Source organism: Danio aesculapii, chromosome 24, assembly GCF_903798145.1.
Source record: "Danio aesculapii chromosome 24, fDanAes4.1, whole genome shotgun sequence".
Classification (NCBI taxonomy): domain Eukaryota; kingdom Metazoa; phylum Chordata; class Actinopteri; order Cypriniformes; family Danionidae; genus Danio; species Danio aesculapii.
In genome coordinates, this window is record NC_079458.1 from 35400496 (window position 1) to 35417641 (window position 17146).

General features: G+C 38.6%; 2 protein-coding genes across 4 annotated transcripts in view; both read left to right on the forward strand.

Moving 5' to 3' along the window:
* The window catches only part of LOC130218758 (rho GTPase-activating protein 21), a 142257-nt gene extending 137373 nt beyond the window's left edge, over positions 1-4884 (forward strand). For all 3 annotated transcript variants that reach the window (XM_056451017.1, XM_056451015.1, XM_056451016.1), the window contains one exon: positions 824-4884. In XM_056451017.1, the coding sequence (XP_056306992.1) occupies positions 824-2446 (1623 nt within the window). In that variant the 3' untranslated portion in view covers positions 2447-4884. The remainder of the gene's footprint in view (positions 1-823) is intronic.
* A 10853-nt stretch (positions 4885-15737) lies between these two features.
* Positions 15738-17146, forward strand: part of gpr158a (G protein-coupled receptor 158a) — a 116501-nt gene continuing 115092 nt past the window's right edge. Inside the window, exon 1 of the mRNA XM_056451157.1 lies at positions 15738-17011. Coding sequence (XP_056307132.1) covers positions 16164-17011 — 848 coding nt within the window. The 5' untranslated portion in view covers positions 15738-16163. The remainder of the gene's footprint in view (positions 17012-17146) is intronic.

Sequence of the window (17146 nt, forward strand, 5' to 3'; positions counted from 1 at the left end):
GCCTATTAGTTATAAAACAAAAGTCTTTTGATTTCTGTCAATATATACAAATGTTAATTTAACGATAGGATTCTGCTGAGGATCTAATCTTGTGGTCAGGTGTGGAAATTTGTTTGGCACGCAAACTCTCATTATGAGCATTCTCTAACCGTTGAATGTACATCTGTTGTACATTTGTTATTGTGCTGCGTTGTGGGATTGATTGAATGCACACAAAATGTCCACTATGAAAACCATTACAAATGGCTGCTCCCTCAAATAGTGCACTATTTAAGGGTATAGGGGTGATTTCGGACACAACCATAGGTTATATTTTTCAGGTGTGATTGATTAGGGATGGAGTTGAACTGGAGTTGCCAATCACTGTTAAACACTGTAGCTGGAATTAAGCATATGGTGCTTCCTCAAAAGTAAAGAGGCGTTAAATGGCTTATGATTCCCATCCCTATTTTTTGTCACCTGGCTCCAGTTTTGTTTTTAATGCAATGCAACCCATGCATCTTTTTTTCCATATGCCAGTGCTGTTGTTGTTTCGGGTGCTGCTTGTGCTATCTGGCTGTTCTAAAAAAGAGGCCTCATTTGGAGCTCTGTAACTGTCTCTAATATTTCTTTCTATGTTCAGTCCTTCAACCTCTGATTTTGCTGCAATCAGAGGAGCAGGTGGAGTACTCTGGGTTAGCCACCTGCAAGGGCAGCGGTTGGGCTTTTTTGTTGTTGTTGTTGCTAGGCCTCTTTTGTTGTAAGGTGCTTTTGGACTCCTTGCTTTACAAGGTTGTTTTGTTTCTCTGTGACTGAATCTGTCACTCTTATTTTTTTTGCCCAGGGCTCCTGGGGATCAGGGAAGGACCACTGCAGTCGCGAGTTCCTTCAGCCTCGAGTCTCCTCCATCTTTGCTGTGGCCAACCGCAAACGAAAAAAGCACAAGGAGAAGCTTCAACCCAGCAGCTCTGATGATGACCTTGATACCTTGTTCACCAAGAACAATAATGCCACTCAGAAGCAGAACCACCAAAGCCAGGAGGAGGAGGAGGCAGGCAGGTCTAGCTCTTGTGGAAAATCACTTGTGGGAGACAAGAATGGCATAAGTGCAGAGTCCACCCCAAAGAGCAAGAAAGAGCACAGGAACTCTTTCTTCATGAAAGACAAATCTTCTTCAGCTCTCTCCCCTTCACCCAAGCTCTCATGTTCACCCGGGTTCAATCGACGCAAATCTGGTCCTCCCAAATTCTCCATCTCAGATCCATCCTCACAGGTAGATGAGACCACGTCAGATTTGGGCACCATGAGCTCTGGAGCTTCCGTCCCAAGAACCAGACCTCGGAAATGGGGAACAACAACACCTCCAAGCGTTGATCTACTAGCAGCTCATGGTGGGGCTTCGGTGACTGCAGAGGTCAGCTCCATTACGTCAGACTACTCAACCACGTCCTCTACCACCTTCCTTACAGGAATGGAATCAATCACATTGAGCCCAGAAGTCCAGTCTGTGACGGAAAGCCGGGGAGGAGATGAGGCAGATGACGAGCGCAGTGAGCTCATCAGTGAGGGAAGACCAATGGAAACAGACAGCGAGAGTGACTTCCCAATATTTAGCCCTGCAATAGCTAGGCAAGAGATGCCAAACACAGAAGATGGTAGCAACACCACACCAAAACTAGCTTGCCGCATGCTGCCTTCCCATAAGCTGATTGAATGTGACTCCCTGAGCAGGAGGCGCTCCCTACGACAAAAGACGGACAGCGATTCATCGGTGGAGGCAGGAGCTGGTGGTGGCAATCAAGGGGTCAGCAAGAATGAATCAAATAGACTGTCTCGAGTTCTGGAGGTGATGAAGAGAGGCCGCTCCACTAGCAGTCTGAGTGCCCCATCACGGAGTGAATCAGACCAGGTTGAGCCTCCATGGCACCTTAAAATCACAGAGAGGCTCAAGTTCCGTCTACGTGGCTCTGCTGATGACATGTTTGGTGTGGGCACACAAAAAACTCGCTCTACAGAGACTCGTGGTAAGAAAAAGGGCATCCGGCGACGACATACTATGGGTGGGCAAAGGGATTTTGCTGAACTAGATGTCATTCATGATTGGAGAGAACAGGGTGGGGTGGACCAAGGTGCTGAACTGCCTGCTGTAGAGCACCTTAGACCCAAGGGTGACTCTCAAAACATGTCTATTAGGGACTGGATTGTTAGTGAGCATCGTCGAAGGGGTTCGCAGGCTAGCACAGAACTAGAAGCTGGGAAAGAGACAATAGAAATGGAAAATACCCATCAGATGAATCCTGAGCAACTGAGTTCTTCAGCCTCTTTATGTACTCAGTCCAGCTCTGAACAAGTAAATGGAGGCGCAAAGGGCAAATCTAGAAACAGCTTGAATTCTGGAGCTGATGCTCATCCACAAAAACTGTCAGGAGCCCAAGTGGTGCGCTCACGATTCTACCAGTATCTTTAAAAGAAAATTATCATCTGTGTGTAAGTGCTTCAAAATGTGTGCGTGTGTAGGCCTGTTCAAACCAAGATGCATGTTTGGTATGAAAAGTTGTCCAAACCAATAAGAAATGTTAACACATTCGATCAGACTGGTGGGAACATTCACATGCCTTCAATGCAACTCTATGTTTAACATGGGATCATAATTTCTTTCCCATCATGTTACAAAGTAACTTGCCTGACCAAATGCGATTTTGGCCACATGGTGGTGCTCACAAAGACACTCTATTGCTAAACAACAGTGACAGTAGCAAGGCATGAATACAAAATCAAGTCTCTGTTTGTATATTTGGTGTCATTTGATAAGGACTATAGTCAATACCTCTTTGTCATTTTTACTTGTTGTCTTTAATCCTTAGAGGATATTTTTGGACAAAATCATTTAGTTCAGATTTTTTTATTGTTTCTTTAATCTGACCAGTTTAAGACTTGGCTAGTATTTGTAAGTTTGCCATCTAAACACAAAAAAAGTACTTGAGTCAAGTTAAATGGTTAAAAAAAAACTCCTTAATGTTCCCCCTTGCCCAAAAATAGACACCTATAGGAAAAGAATGGGAAATACCAAAATCCTTAGCATTATTTTTATTTTAATTTGTTTAATAATAATAAAAAAAATGCAGTGAGTTTTTTTTTTTATTTAATTGTCTTTTTGCCGAAGTACAAGAAATATCACCTATAACATAAAACATAAGTATATTTTTACATAAACATCCAATTTGTGCAAAACCAATTTATTTATTTTTTTTAATAATTATTTTTTTTATCTGAGTTGTTGAAGACTTTTATAATTGAATGTTTTATATTTTAACTGAATACCTTTTTAAATACTTTTTTATAAGTTTAATTATTATAATGGGAAATACTAACATTAAAAACATTAAATAAATTAACCAATTAATTAAATTGATAGATTTTATTTGATCAAAGCAGTGATATGTCATTTGTTTACAACAAAAAAAATTGTATCACACTGCCTAAATATGTCCAGTGGTTCAATTAAGGGCTTAAATACAAAATAATCTTGAGGATTAAAGACAATTCGCTAAAATGCTAATGCTAAAATCACAATGAATTGTGCCGAGCGTGCATGTTGGTGTGTACAGGCCTTAAAAATGAATGAATGGATGTCTAAGAACTAAGGTTGCTCCAACTTTATTTTTTGCCCCGTCCTTTTTTAAGCAAAGCATCTATAAATATGAATATATATTATAAATATAAATTGTATATATCAATATGTATAGGCTTATAAAAAAGTAACTGGAGTGATTTTAACATTTTGGATCAGTACTGGAGCTCTTTTCTTGAATATTTGTAATATATGCATGGCAGTGAAGTGGCCTGATATTCGGAGGCTGTACAATACCAATGTTTACTGATTGCCTCTGCTGCTGCGACAGCACAATTTCGTCTCTGACCTGGGCAGACATGCATTTCTGAAACTGTTACTGAAGGAAACTTATATCAAAGGAAGAGACAAGGCATATTGTCCAAGGTTGGGACACACACACACAAAAGAAAACTCCTGATGTTTCTAATATGAAGAATGTAATACGCTTGCTGTTTTATTGACTAACACATACATTGCTTTGTTGCAGTTTTCATTAGTGAAAAAACATTATGTAACATTATGTAAATAATGTCTGTACTTGAAGTTTTTTTTTTTTAATTCTGAAGGTTAGCCCTGATATGGGCTGTTTTCTGAGCTGTGTGCTGTGGAAATCCCTTTTCACAGTGCATCATAACAGCCAGACATAAATGTGGAAGAAGAATTAAATCTTTTTATATTTCTAAAGGATTGTGAAAGTATGTGCTAAACTGAAAGCACCAGAGCCTAAACATCTGTAGCAGTATCATACTTACTGGTATTGCAATACTGTTCCATTTGAATTCAAACTAACAGCCAACGAGTCGTGAAATCACAAGGAATTCTGTTACCTTACACACACAAACAAGTGCCTCTCAACCGGTTCTGGTGACAGGGAAGGTGCCATTTCTTAATGTCGTTGTTTGTTAACATGGAATGTGTATTGTGAATGAATGACTGAATTTTATCAGAAAAAAAAAGAAAATAAATTTTTATACAAAACGATGCAAAAGCAGACCCAGAGCTTCAACTGCTTCATCAGTTATAGTCTTAATTCATCTCGTGCTTTGCCACTGGATAGTCTTTTCTTGAGGCGGTAACGTAAAAATGTGTATATTTTTGTGCGTGTTACCTTTGTCAAAAAGTCCAATATATTTTGTCCAGTGTAGTAAACAGCATGTGATTCCTGGGAAGAGTATGCATGATGTCATACTTCTGTGTGCAGATTTCATGTGTGACTCCACTCTGCAAGGAAAAAAGAAAGACAGACAGACAGAAAAACCAACACTGGAAATAAATGATCTCTGTCAGCCTCTTCTCTTTGTCGTTGGTAGTTTATGAATGTGTTTGGTCACTGGTATACTTTAATGCACTTTATCAATGTTGTTTACTGTTTTTAATATTTCCCCTTAAACTATCTGTTTTCACCTAAATCTTATATTTATTTTATTTTTTAAATAAATGTAATGCTAAATATAATTTTTCACAAAGCTAATTTCAAGCATTATAGCACAAGCCTTCAATTAAAACAATTCAAGAGGAACATGTTTAATGGTAAAGTAACACCTTTTATTTAAACTTTTGTTAAAATTGCTCAATGTTGTTTGCACTGTGAACAGAAGAGGGCATTGTGTGATCAAGTACCTCAGAACAAGGTGTAGTTTCTGTTTCCAAACAAAAAGGCTGTTGTTTCCTTTTGTAGGACAAAATACTGAATTTCTTACTGTATATATGTAAGTGAAGCACTATAGGACAGAAGGGCTTTATTCTGGTTGTACTTTATCCCACTCCAAAGCTACTGTACTTGTCACAACATGACTTAGTCACAAAATATTGTTGTGACCCGTAATAGTTTTTTAATTCATTAAATAATTCAAGCTGACAGAAAATAAAACATCCTACACCAACCTGCGCATTATTCAGTCACAAGATGGCGGCAAACAGTCAAAACGCAAAACTGACAGAAACGAAACTGGCTGAAGCAAATATTCATTCACAAAATGGCGCCAAACTTAAAACGGTTAAAAACCGAGGCCGGACACAGGCAGATACATATAAACGTGGATGTAAGTATATGAATTTGACCATATTTACTCGCAGTCAATATGATTCTCAAATGATTCACCTTAAAATGAAAGGTCTGTTATCATTTACACACCATTTGATTGTTTCAAAACAATTTCTTTCTTGCGTTAAACACAAAATAAGATTGTGTTTAACGATTTTGGAAAACTATAAGCATTCTTTGATAGTAGGCCTTATTTTTCCAACTATGGAGGTCACTAGACCAGCATTCTTTAAAAAGATTTCAGCGTTCTTCAAAAAGTAAAGGGTGAGTAAATTATGATTTTTATTTATTTACTTATTTTTTTGGTGAACTTTCCCTTTTTTAAACAATAGTCCAAATTCAATTCAATTGCTATTTATTTACAGATAAAATAATTTTAAGATAACATTTTTAAATGTGTGCATTTCGTAGTTCCAGTGCCTGTAAACCTGCATTTTCATTGTGGTGTAGGTACCTTATCACTGGGATGGGGATTCCAGCATTTTCTCCGGCTCTTAACACCGCAACATGTGATGCTTACAAACAAATCTAAATTAACATAATTCAAATAATGCTTTTGTCTCATTGTGTTTTCTGCACAACTATGCAAGTTTGTGTCAAGGTTACAAAATGACACAATGACAATGACGTCACAATGGCATTCAGTAAATTTAAGCAACAAATTGAATCTTTAGCAACTCTGGTTACTGTGGTTACTGTATAATCTTGTGTATCCTGCTATATCCACTGTAAATGTTTAATTTGATGGTTTAATTTAACCATCTTGAATCCCTGTTTAAGAAACTTTTGAAGCGTGAAGGGCCGATGGTGCCGTGCCAGTAAAATAAATTAAACCCAAATCTATTTCCTTACTATCATTTCTAACTGAAATGGGCATGCAACATAAATGGAGGTACAATAGTATATTTTGAGTGCAGGGTAACAGGTATTTTTCCTATTCATTTCCATTAGGCAATGTAAAACAATATTTAAAAAAAAGAGCCATAAAACAACTGAAATAGAAAGCTTTTGAAACTTTAGGCACTTCAGACAAAAATAAAATGGGGACAATAAAGTTAAAATATGTATTTTTAGAACAGATATATTTAATTAAAGAAAGTACTAGTAACATGTTGGGCACCCTTTTGTCTTCAAAACTGCCTTAATCCTTCGTGGCATAGATTCAACAAAGTACTGGAAATATTCCTGAGAGATTTTGGTAAATATTGACATGATAGCATCACACGGTTGGCTGCAGATTTATCAGCTGCACATCTATGATGCGAATCTCCTGTTCCACCACATCCCAAAGGTGCTCTATTGGATTGAGGTCTGGTAACTGTGGAGGACATTTGAGTATGGTGAACTTGTCATGTTCAAGAAACCAGTCTGAAATGAGTCACGCTTTATGGCATGGTGCATTACCCTGCTGGAAATAGCCATCAGAAGATGGATACACTGTGGTCATAAAGAGATGGACATGGTCAGCAACAATATTGAGGTAGGCTGTAGCATTGACACAATGCTCAATTGATACTAATGGGCCCAAAGTGTGCCAAGAAAAGATCACCCACACCATTACACCACCACCAGCCTGAACCACTGATACAAGGCAGGATGGATCCATGCTGTTGCCTTTCTAGTAGCTCGGACCAGCCTGGCCATTCTCCTCTCACCTCTGGCATCAACAAGTTTGCGCCCACAGAACTGACACTCACTGGATATTTTTTTATTTTTATGACCATTCTCTGTAAGCCGTGAAAATCCCAGTAGATCAGCAGTTTCTGAAATACTCAGACCAGCCCATCTGGCACCAACAACCATGCTACGTTCATGCTATGATGCTCAGTTTGAACTGCAGTAGATCGTCTTGACTATGTCTACATGCCCAAATGCACTGAGCTCCTGCCATTTGATTGGCTAACTAAAAATTTGCGTTAACGAGCAGTCTGACAGGTGTACCTAATAAAGTGGACGATGAGTGTATTTTAACCTGTTATTTAAAACTTTAGAAAATAGGTGAACATGAAAATTGTTGCAACACTTTTTGCATCTACTTCAGTTTCTCATGAACCATTTGTACTGGTAAATCAAAACCTGAAGGCGATAAAGTTACAATTGTCAGCTACAGTACCCATTCAAACAGCATATATTATAATATACTTTACACGATGTTCAGTTTATACTTGAATAGAGAGCCAACAGGGGACAGTTGCAATAGTCCACATGAACAGATAAGTCTGTGTGTCTTTGTGTGCATGTCATGTGATGGAAGGGTGAAATGTACTTAAAGGAGAGATGACTATTGAAAGGGATTCTTTGTTATCCCAATCATGAGGTTACAACTGCTTTATGTTTTGTTATGACAAGATTTTACATCAGTGTTGGTATAAAGGGTGGTGTTGAGTAAGTGGAAAGGTAACTGTACTGTTACAAAACTTGCTAAGCTAGCATGATACAATAGCTTTGACAGATTCTACAGTAAATCCGCCTGTTAATAGCTAAGAAAACACTGATTAAAAGGATATAACTTCACAATATTTGATGAAAATTGCAATAATATGACAAATCCAATTTACTTTTTCACCATGAAAGCTAATATTTGCAGTAAGAATGTTCACATGTGACTGCTTTCTTCCTGAAAGGAAAAGAGACGATATGAATAACTGAACAAATAATAAATCTTGCAACTGACCCTTGTTTTTTTGCTTTGGCATAATTTGTCAGTTAGTTACAGCATATTATAATCAATGTATTACTGATCGCTTAATGTAGATACAGGTTTTTAAGTCAAAAAACTGCTGTATTTGGTATTAGTTAGCTTGTTAGGCTAATTTATTATTTTGCACATACCACAATCTTTTTTAAATAAAAAACATAAGACATGGCTACTGTATATAACAAATGTACATTTAATTATTAACATAAAATACCATCTACTGAATGGGCTATAATGAATGAACTCCTCAGGCCAGCGGGGACAGGAATAGAAATGAATCCATGTGTAGAGATATGAACCTGCTTGCTAACTCAGCAGTTGTACGCCTTGAGGAAAAGAGCTTTCATACATCTTCAGGACTGCTTATGACAGCAATAATAGCTGCTAAAATAACTCCACATTCATATTTTTTTAAACAAGAGGGGCTCTGGGTGCCCTCTTGTTAGTGTAAGACAAATATAGCAAAATAGATGTTCAGCAATTTTTTAACCACTTATTTTCTTACAGCATGTGTCTGGACAGGTTGAGGCTTAAGGGCACTGCGGTTTCTGCATTGTAAGTGTAATGTAGCTGCGCAGGAAACTTTTGCGATATTCACAAGGTGTTGGTATGAATAATTAAAAGCTGGGTGACATTGTTTAAGAGGCTGTCCTTGTTTGTGAAGCTTGCATTGGAATGGATAGAGGTTTGTGTGTTTGTTTGTTAAGGTCTGCTAGTCATACTAATCTGCCTTTGCTGGCAGGTGTGTGTGTCTAATAGGGAAATAGACCCATGGCTGGATGAACAGGGATAATTGCAGGTGCCAGTCTGTCTCCTCCTCTTTACCATCAACCTGTGGGATTAAAGTCAAGTGGAGAAACTTGCACACGGCTGCCGATAATTTGTTTTTCATTTTTAGGGCCAATAAACTAGGGAGCCAAACTGATTGCAATTGACCTTTCGCAGGCAGTTTGATTGACAGGTGATCTGGCCAATCATAATGCTGATATTCTGTACCCACATCATTGAGCACTACTTTCTTCGACTAGCAGAACAGCCATACTAACCTACGTTTACACCAACCCCAACCCTAAACCCTACCGTCACAGTCATAAAGGTTTTTACCAACCCCAACCCTGAACCCAACCTTCACTGTAGCATGGACGTTATCAGCTTGCCCTTTAGGAGCTGAAGAAAGTGTCTATGGAGAGGGAAGTCTTGGCTTGAGTAACTTGGCCTTGAATAAACAGTTAAAAATGGATGAGTGGATGACATGTTTGGTTGATTTTCTGGACAAAAAAATGGCCAATGTTGTTTTCACCATAAATTAAACAATTATTTAAAAATAGAGAAAAAAAAAGATTTTTCTCAGATGTCATTCATTTTCTTTTTGGCTTAGTCCCTTTATTAATCAGGGGTCGCCACCGCATGTTTTATGCAGCGGATGTCCCTCCAGCTGCAACCCAGTATTGGAAAACATCTATACACACCCATTCACACACTGACAATTTTAGCTTACCCGATTCACCTATACCACATGTTTTTGGACTTGTAGGTGAAACCAGAGCACCCGGAGGAAACCCACACGAACATGAGGAGAACATGCAAACTCCACACAGAAATGCCAACTGGCCCAGCCGGCGCTCGAACCAGTGACCTTCTTGCTGTGAGGTGATTCTGCCACCCACTGCGCCACCGTGCTGCCCGTTTCTCAGATGTAAGGCTGTTAAAAATGGATAGGCACTACTGCATTGTTTTCCCTCCACACCAATATTAACCTTTAAAGCATATCTGAAAACACATATTTGCAGGGTATTAAACTATTTGCCGTTTTCGAATACTAATCTCACATCCTCTTTAGGAAATATGCACACAGCGTACACTTGCAAAACAGAATATTTATTTATTAGTAGATTTTTTTATAATGCGTAGTAATTAAACCATGGAGACCCCCTGAAAATAGCATAAAATATACATTTTCTAAAATGGTTTTACATAGATAATGAAAATCCTGTCATCATTTACTCACTCTTCACTTGATTCAAATCAGTTTTTCCTCTGTTGAACAAACTTGAGAAGAAAACTGGCAATCGTAACCATTGGCCTCCATAGTTGCCTACCATGCATCCGGAAAGTATTCATAGCGCTTCACTTTTTCCACATTTTTCATGTTACAGCCTTATTCCAAAATGGATTAAATTCATTTATTTATCAAAATTCTACACACAATACCCCATAATGACAATGTAAAAAAGGAGTTTTTGAAAGTGTTGCAAGTTCATTAAAAATTAAAAACCTGAAATATCACATGTACAGAAGTATTCACAGCCTTTGCCGTGAAGCTCTAATTTGAGCTCAGGTACATTCTGTTTTTACTGATCATTCTTGAGATGTTTCAGCAGCTTAATTGGAGTTCACCTGTGGTAAATTCAGTTGATTGGACATGATTTGAAAAAGCATACACCTGTCTATATAAGGTCTCAGGGTGGTCAGTGCATGTCAAAGCACAAACCAAGCATGAAGACAATGGAATTGTCTGTAGACCTCTAAGACAGGATTGTCTCGAGGCACAAGGCTCCCACAAATTCCCAAAGACAGTTGTGCCAAGCTTGTGGCATCATATTCAAAAAGACTTAAGGCTGTAATTGCTGCCAAAGGTGCATCAACAAAGTATTGAGCAAAGGCTGTGAGTACTTATGTACATGTGATTTTTCAGGTTTATTATTTGTAATAAATTTGCAACAATTTCAAAAAACTCTTTTTTCACAATGTCATTACGGGGTATTGTGTGTAGAATGTTGAGGAAATAAATTAATTTAATCCCTTTTGGAATTAGGCTGTAACAAAAGTATGTGGAAAAAAGTGAAGAGCTATGAATACTTTCCGGATACACTGTGTTTGTTTTTCTGTTTTTTCTAAAGCTTTTTTAAAAATACATTATTTTGTCTCCAACAATAGAATGAAACTCATAAAGGACTATAACTACTTGAGGGACTACACATGGTGAGTACATTTTTTTTATCCCTTTAGGGCTGTATTGAAAGTGGTGTTGTTTTTCTTCCTCACTTTTTGATAAAGTCCATTTCTTGCTTTGCATCTGGGAAATCACTGACCCTGAGCGGGTTGTGTGTGAAATATGATATGAGACTGTTCTTTGAGAGCCCATTGCTGGTCTGGACTGACAGCTGAGTGACAGGGGCCTGGAATTCACAAAACTAAGGCACGGTTAAAGGCTGGAACGACTCTCTCCACTAGCTCTCTCCACTCTCTCACAGCTGCACTCAACCATGCAGGAATAAAATATTTTTAGAACGGGTTAGAAGACTTGAGTATTGATAGAAGAGGGAGCAATATATGCAGAATAGCTTTGTTTTTGCATTGCAATATCCAAGAGTTGTGACATCATTTACAATATGCTTAGAATAAAGCATGCAATGTTTCTTGATGACTGGTAATCATTTTATATGTCATTATGGACCAAAAATAAAACAAAAACTCCAAAGATTGTGTTAAACAGAAATCTGGTGGAAGGAAAGTGTTTTAGGAAATGCAAGGAATCTGTGCTAGAAATTCTGATGGAGATGAAGGTTCATAAGTACATTAGCAGCATATTCCCTGGATTTTCCTTTTGATTTGAGGTTTTTAAACTGCAGAGGAGCTGATGGTACCATCCAAGAAGAATACCAACAGAATACCCACAGAAGAATTCTTCTGGTAACCAACAGAAGAATAAATTTACTCAATATTTGTAGGTCAAAATGGGAGATTTTTAATGCTCTATTTCAGAGTTAGTTTATGTAGTGCAAGCTTTTCTTGCAGATATTGGTGTTGATGACATGTTCATCATGCTTTCCAACTGGCAACAGACCAAAATGAAGGATCCGGTTGAGAAGAGAATGGCCTAGACCTTCAAAGAAACTGTCATGTCTATAACCATCAGCACACTGACTGACGTGCTTGGCTTCTACATTGGGCTCATGAGTGAATTTCGCTCAGTTCAGGCCTTTTGCTTGTACACCAGCACATCCATTATCTTCTGTTCCCTCTATAGCATCCTGTTCTTTGGAAGTGTTCTTGCTCTAAACGGCAGAAGAGAGCAGAATAACAGACACTGGCTGACCTGCTGCAAACTGCCAACACAATCTCCTAAGGAAAGTCTTTGGCATTTCGTCTCTGCTGCGTAGGTGGAGATTATGACCAAAAGACCGGTGCTGAGAAACAACAGCCCATAACACTTCTTTAAGTCATACTACAGTCCATTCTTAACTAAACCCTGGACTAAAGTCTGTGTGATGTTGTTTGTGCGTTATTTGGCTGGAAGTATTTATTGATGTCTTCATTTGTAGCAGGGCATTGATATGAGGGACCTCATACACATTCCATGTATATATATATATAAGTAAGAAATACACCACAAATTCCATATGTATGTATTGCATATGTTCAGTGCCACATTCCATTGTCTTTTAAATGTAAGAGAAAGATTTTAGATTTTCCTTAAATTTTATTTTATACATATCTACATGAATTTCATTAGTTAATGTCCATATTTGCTATAAAACTGATTTGGGGAAAATGCTGTGTAATCTTAGTTACTAATATAAACAAAACTGATATCAGAATATACTTCAGCTACACAAGGTAAAGTAAATATAGAAGTTTTAAAGCGGGCTGGCAATCATTGCGAACTTTAGATTATCAATAAAGGGATTGCTTTAGAAAGTATGACTTTCTCATTGAGTATTCTCTGAGAAGACCTTTACCTGTGTGAGGAAAAAGCAGATATCAGCCATTCCCTTAACAAAACATTTTAAATAGTTAAAGCATTTATACCAGTCCTAATCTGAAGTCATTTTAAGGCAAGTCAGTTCATTCAGTGGTTATCTCAGTCAGCTGTTTCACATTTATTCATGCAAATACCTGCAATTCTCCGATGAATGGTTAAAGACTGAAATATCTAAAACTGTTTGTCAAGATGAAGGGAATATTAAGGGAAGATGAATGGAATATCAATCCCTTCCCAAACAAAAAGGTTTTAATTTTGAAATGAAACAAATAAAAAAGCTTTAGGGGACAATAGAATAAAATAACAGGATACAGAAAAGCATGTTAATGTTTATAATGTCTTAATATTTTCTATTCACATTTTTCAGGTAAAAGCCGGTTGATATTGTTGTTTGTATAATAGAAAAATGCTTTTTGATGCTTGTTCCAACTACTTATTTATAATGAGATGAATCATCACAATTCTTGAGGTTTTTGTGGGGGGTGGGGGGGTAACTTAATTGTTTTAAGTTCAGTCCATTTGGATGTGTAGAAGAACAGTTAACTCAATCGGTTTGTGTTGGGACAACATGATGGAACTTTGATATATAACCCCAAATCAGAAAAGGTTAGGACAGCATGAAAAATGCAAATTAAAAAAAAGTAGTGACCTCCAAATGTACTTTGACTTGTAATTCATTGTAGACAATATGAACAAATTATTTCATGTTTTGTCTGGTCAACTTCATTTCATTTGTAAATATACATCCTTTATTGTCATTCAGACCTGTAACACATTCCAAAAAAAAAAAAAAAAACGTTGGGACAGGAGCAGTTTAGGGCTAGTAATCAGGTAAATTGGTTAAATAATGATGTGATTTGAAACAGGTGATGTCAACAGGTGAATGAAAAAAGATCCAAGAAACAACATTTATATATTGTTATTTAGGGCAGAATATATGCCTTTTTGTTTGATCTAAATAATGATGTCCTAATATTACAAAACAGTAATAAATGCTATTGAGAAAACAAGTCAGACTTTTAATCTACTGAAAACTTCCTCATATGACAATGAAATTATTCGCAACAGGAGCATAAGTTAACATACAGTAGGTAAAGAATGATCAATATTTCATAAGATCATCAAATGATTACGTTATTCATAATGTGCACACATTTTCATTCACGCACATACAGTATGATTCAGGTACATGCATTTCTATGAAGAGCTTTGTTGAGCCCGAGCCGTGTACCTCTGCAGACAGTGATGGCATCATCGATTGTTTGTATGTGCCATTTCAATTCATTTGGACGCTTGAGTCATTTGCGCCCCTGACGCACGCGTTTAGATTTCGCGTTGAACATCTCATTGTTTACAGATCTGGATTAAACGCTCGTGCGGCGATGATGACTCATATTGCACCATGATTCACATCCTCACGCAGTCGCATGCATTCATCCTGTGCTGTTCGCTTCACTGCAGCATTTCCTCCAGCGCGCGACAAAAACAGCGCTGCGCAAACAGCTCGCTGTGCATGTTTAACTCAAGAATGGATATCACATCGGGTTGTATTTAATCTTGTTTTTAAAAACGCGTTTTGGAACTGTGTAAAACTTCATACAGCGGTTTAAACGCAGCTCAGTAACAACGAGACGCGACGCAAAGGTCCAAAACGTCAGTTGGACACGTCTACATAGACTGAGTGACAGTACAGACGCGAGAACGCGGTCAGTGTGAAATGTGTCTGCTGAGTGAATGCGCGTTCATAAAAACAGACGGAAAGGGATGGGGAAAAAAAAAAAAAAAAAAAAAAAAAAAAAAAAAAAAAAAAAAAAAAAAAAAAAAAAAAAATCACATAAGTATCTCAGTTCAACTTGAGAACGCTGGACATACTACGAGACACGACGCAACGCTACCAAAAAACGTCTGACTGACGCATGTCATAGATCAACAATTAAAACACAGGTGCGCAACAGAACGAAACCGAACGTTATAAACAGCTGATGTCGTCTTAATAACGAGACGAGCATAAAAATATCAGATAGACACGACAACACAAGAAAAAACATCGCGTGTCATAAAACGACAATTAAAAAGAAACGTGTTGTGTTTATTACAACGAACAATACGGCGTTCCGTTTTTATTGTTTCCTCTCAATACCAGCTCATAACTTAACCTCGACAGCAAAGCGTTTATCTCAAGCAATGCATCTTTTAAACAGCTTCGTCTTGTTGACGTTTATGCAGTACGTTTAGAGCAGAGCCTTTATAAATGTACTCCTTCCCATCGAGCGTCTATTTTTGCCGAAACCCGAGAACTTAATGTGATTTATCGTCCTTTTTTCAGTGTATGTTTTTTTCTTTCCCTTTCAGTACTGGATAGCTCCTTCAGTGTTACAAACACGCCCTCTGTCAAATGACTGACAGCCGAAATGACCATACACCAATCAAGGGCACTTTCCCAAACCCTATAAGGTGATGAAGAAGACGGGATGTTAGTAGTGTTGTGAAGTCCGACTCATTTTCGCGTATCGGTTCTTTCGAGCAGTTCAGTTCAGTGCAGCCGATTGGTTACGGATTTGCGAACCGTCGAGAAGCACCGACTCACAAAACGATTCCTTCGTGAATCGGGCATCACTAGACGTTATAGCAAATGGTTTCTGCCGTTCTCATGCTTTAAGATTGGAGTGGACGAAAGAGGGCGGAGTGTGTTTGTCATCCAAGTGTGAAGTACTGACTCCCTGGCTCCGAAAAATAGGATTTTTTTCTCCCTCTCATTCGATCACGTCTGTTGTGGTCCAGCATCATATTGGGAGGAGAGCGTCGGGGATCCTGCACATCTGCCGCGTTCCCGCGACGAGATACAAAAGCAAACCAGCATCACTTACACAAACAACACTAATGTACCTGAGGGGAAGGGGATTACCGATGCAATACATGTTTTATGGACGGGAATCAAGTGGCAGAAATGCGTGAAAATCCACAGGTGAAAATGCTGTGCTGATTTGATTAATTCCAGCTGTGATTTCTCGCCTCAGATTTGGTCAGTTGACGCTGGTAAGGTGAAAGAGCGGGATTGAAGGATATGGCCATAATCCGGATATCGTTACTCTTGCAAGTGGGATTTGTTATAGGATCAAATTATAGATATGTGGAACATGACCGGGACCTGAAAGAAAAGCAGTCCATTTACAACACGCACAGCAACCAGCAAGCGCACCTCCGGAAGCCCCATTCGGGTTTAGTGCAGAAGATCGAGGAGCAGGTACCCAGAGTAGTGACTGCGTTTCTGCACACGGGGGATTCCTCCACCTTAAAGCACGCCAACTGCTCCAGGAGATATGAGCTGGCGGTGTTGCGGGGAAGGACGCGCGGAGACGCGCATCACTCCATGCGCAGCGTCCTGGACACGGTCCTTCACGCCACAAACTTCCTCAACATGATATTACAAACAAACCGATCCAGAAATCACACCCCCAGACATGCAGACATGGAGTGGTACAACGCGCTGGTCAGGAGTATCCTGGAGGGAGACCTCAAGATCCACCGAGCGGTGGTCACCTTGAGCACAGAATCCCCTCCTGAAGGACCACCTGTTTACCTTCAGGCAACACGGGCAGGTGGAGAGATCATTCTGCAGGATTTATCCAACATTACCCATCGGATGTTGAGAAACAGAACGGCTGATACCGAGTGGTATCATGAGCACAAACATAAAAAGAAGATACATCTCCAAAAACGAGTGCTGAGTCAAGATTTTGCCTCGTTTGACGCGTCCGTGCGCAGTGGAGAAAGTTATATTACCGAAAAAACTCAGATACACTGGTCAGCTCCGTATTTGGAGTGCGAGAATGGGAATTTCATACCCAGATGGCTCTTGACACTGTCTGCTGGCTTCTATGGCATTAAACCCAACAGGAACCCAGACTTCAGGTAACTTTGGTAACATGGAAAAATTGATTTTATGGGAGTATATTAGTTTATTCAGATTATACATATACTATGCTATTATGATGAATAATGTGCTCGGTCTAATAGTTTTTTTTTTTTTTAGTAAAATAAGATTTA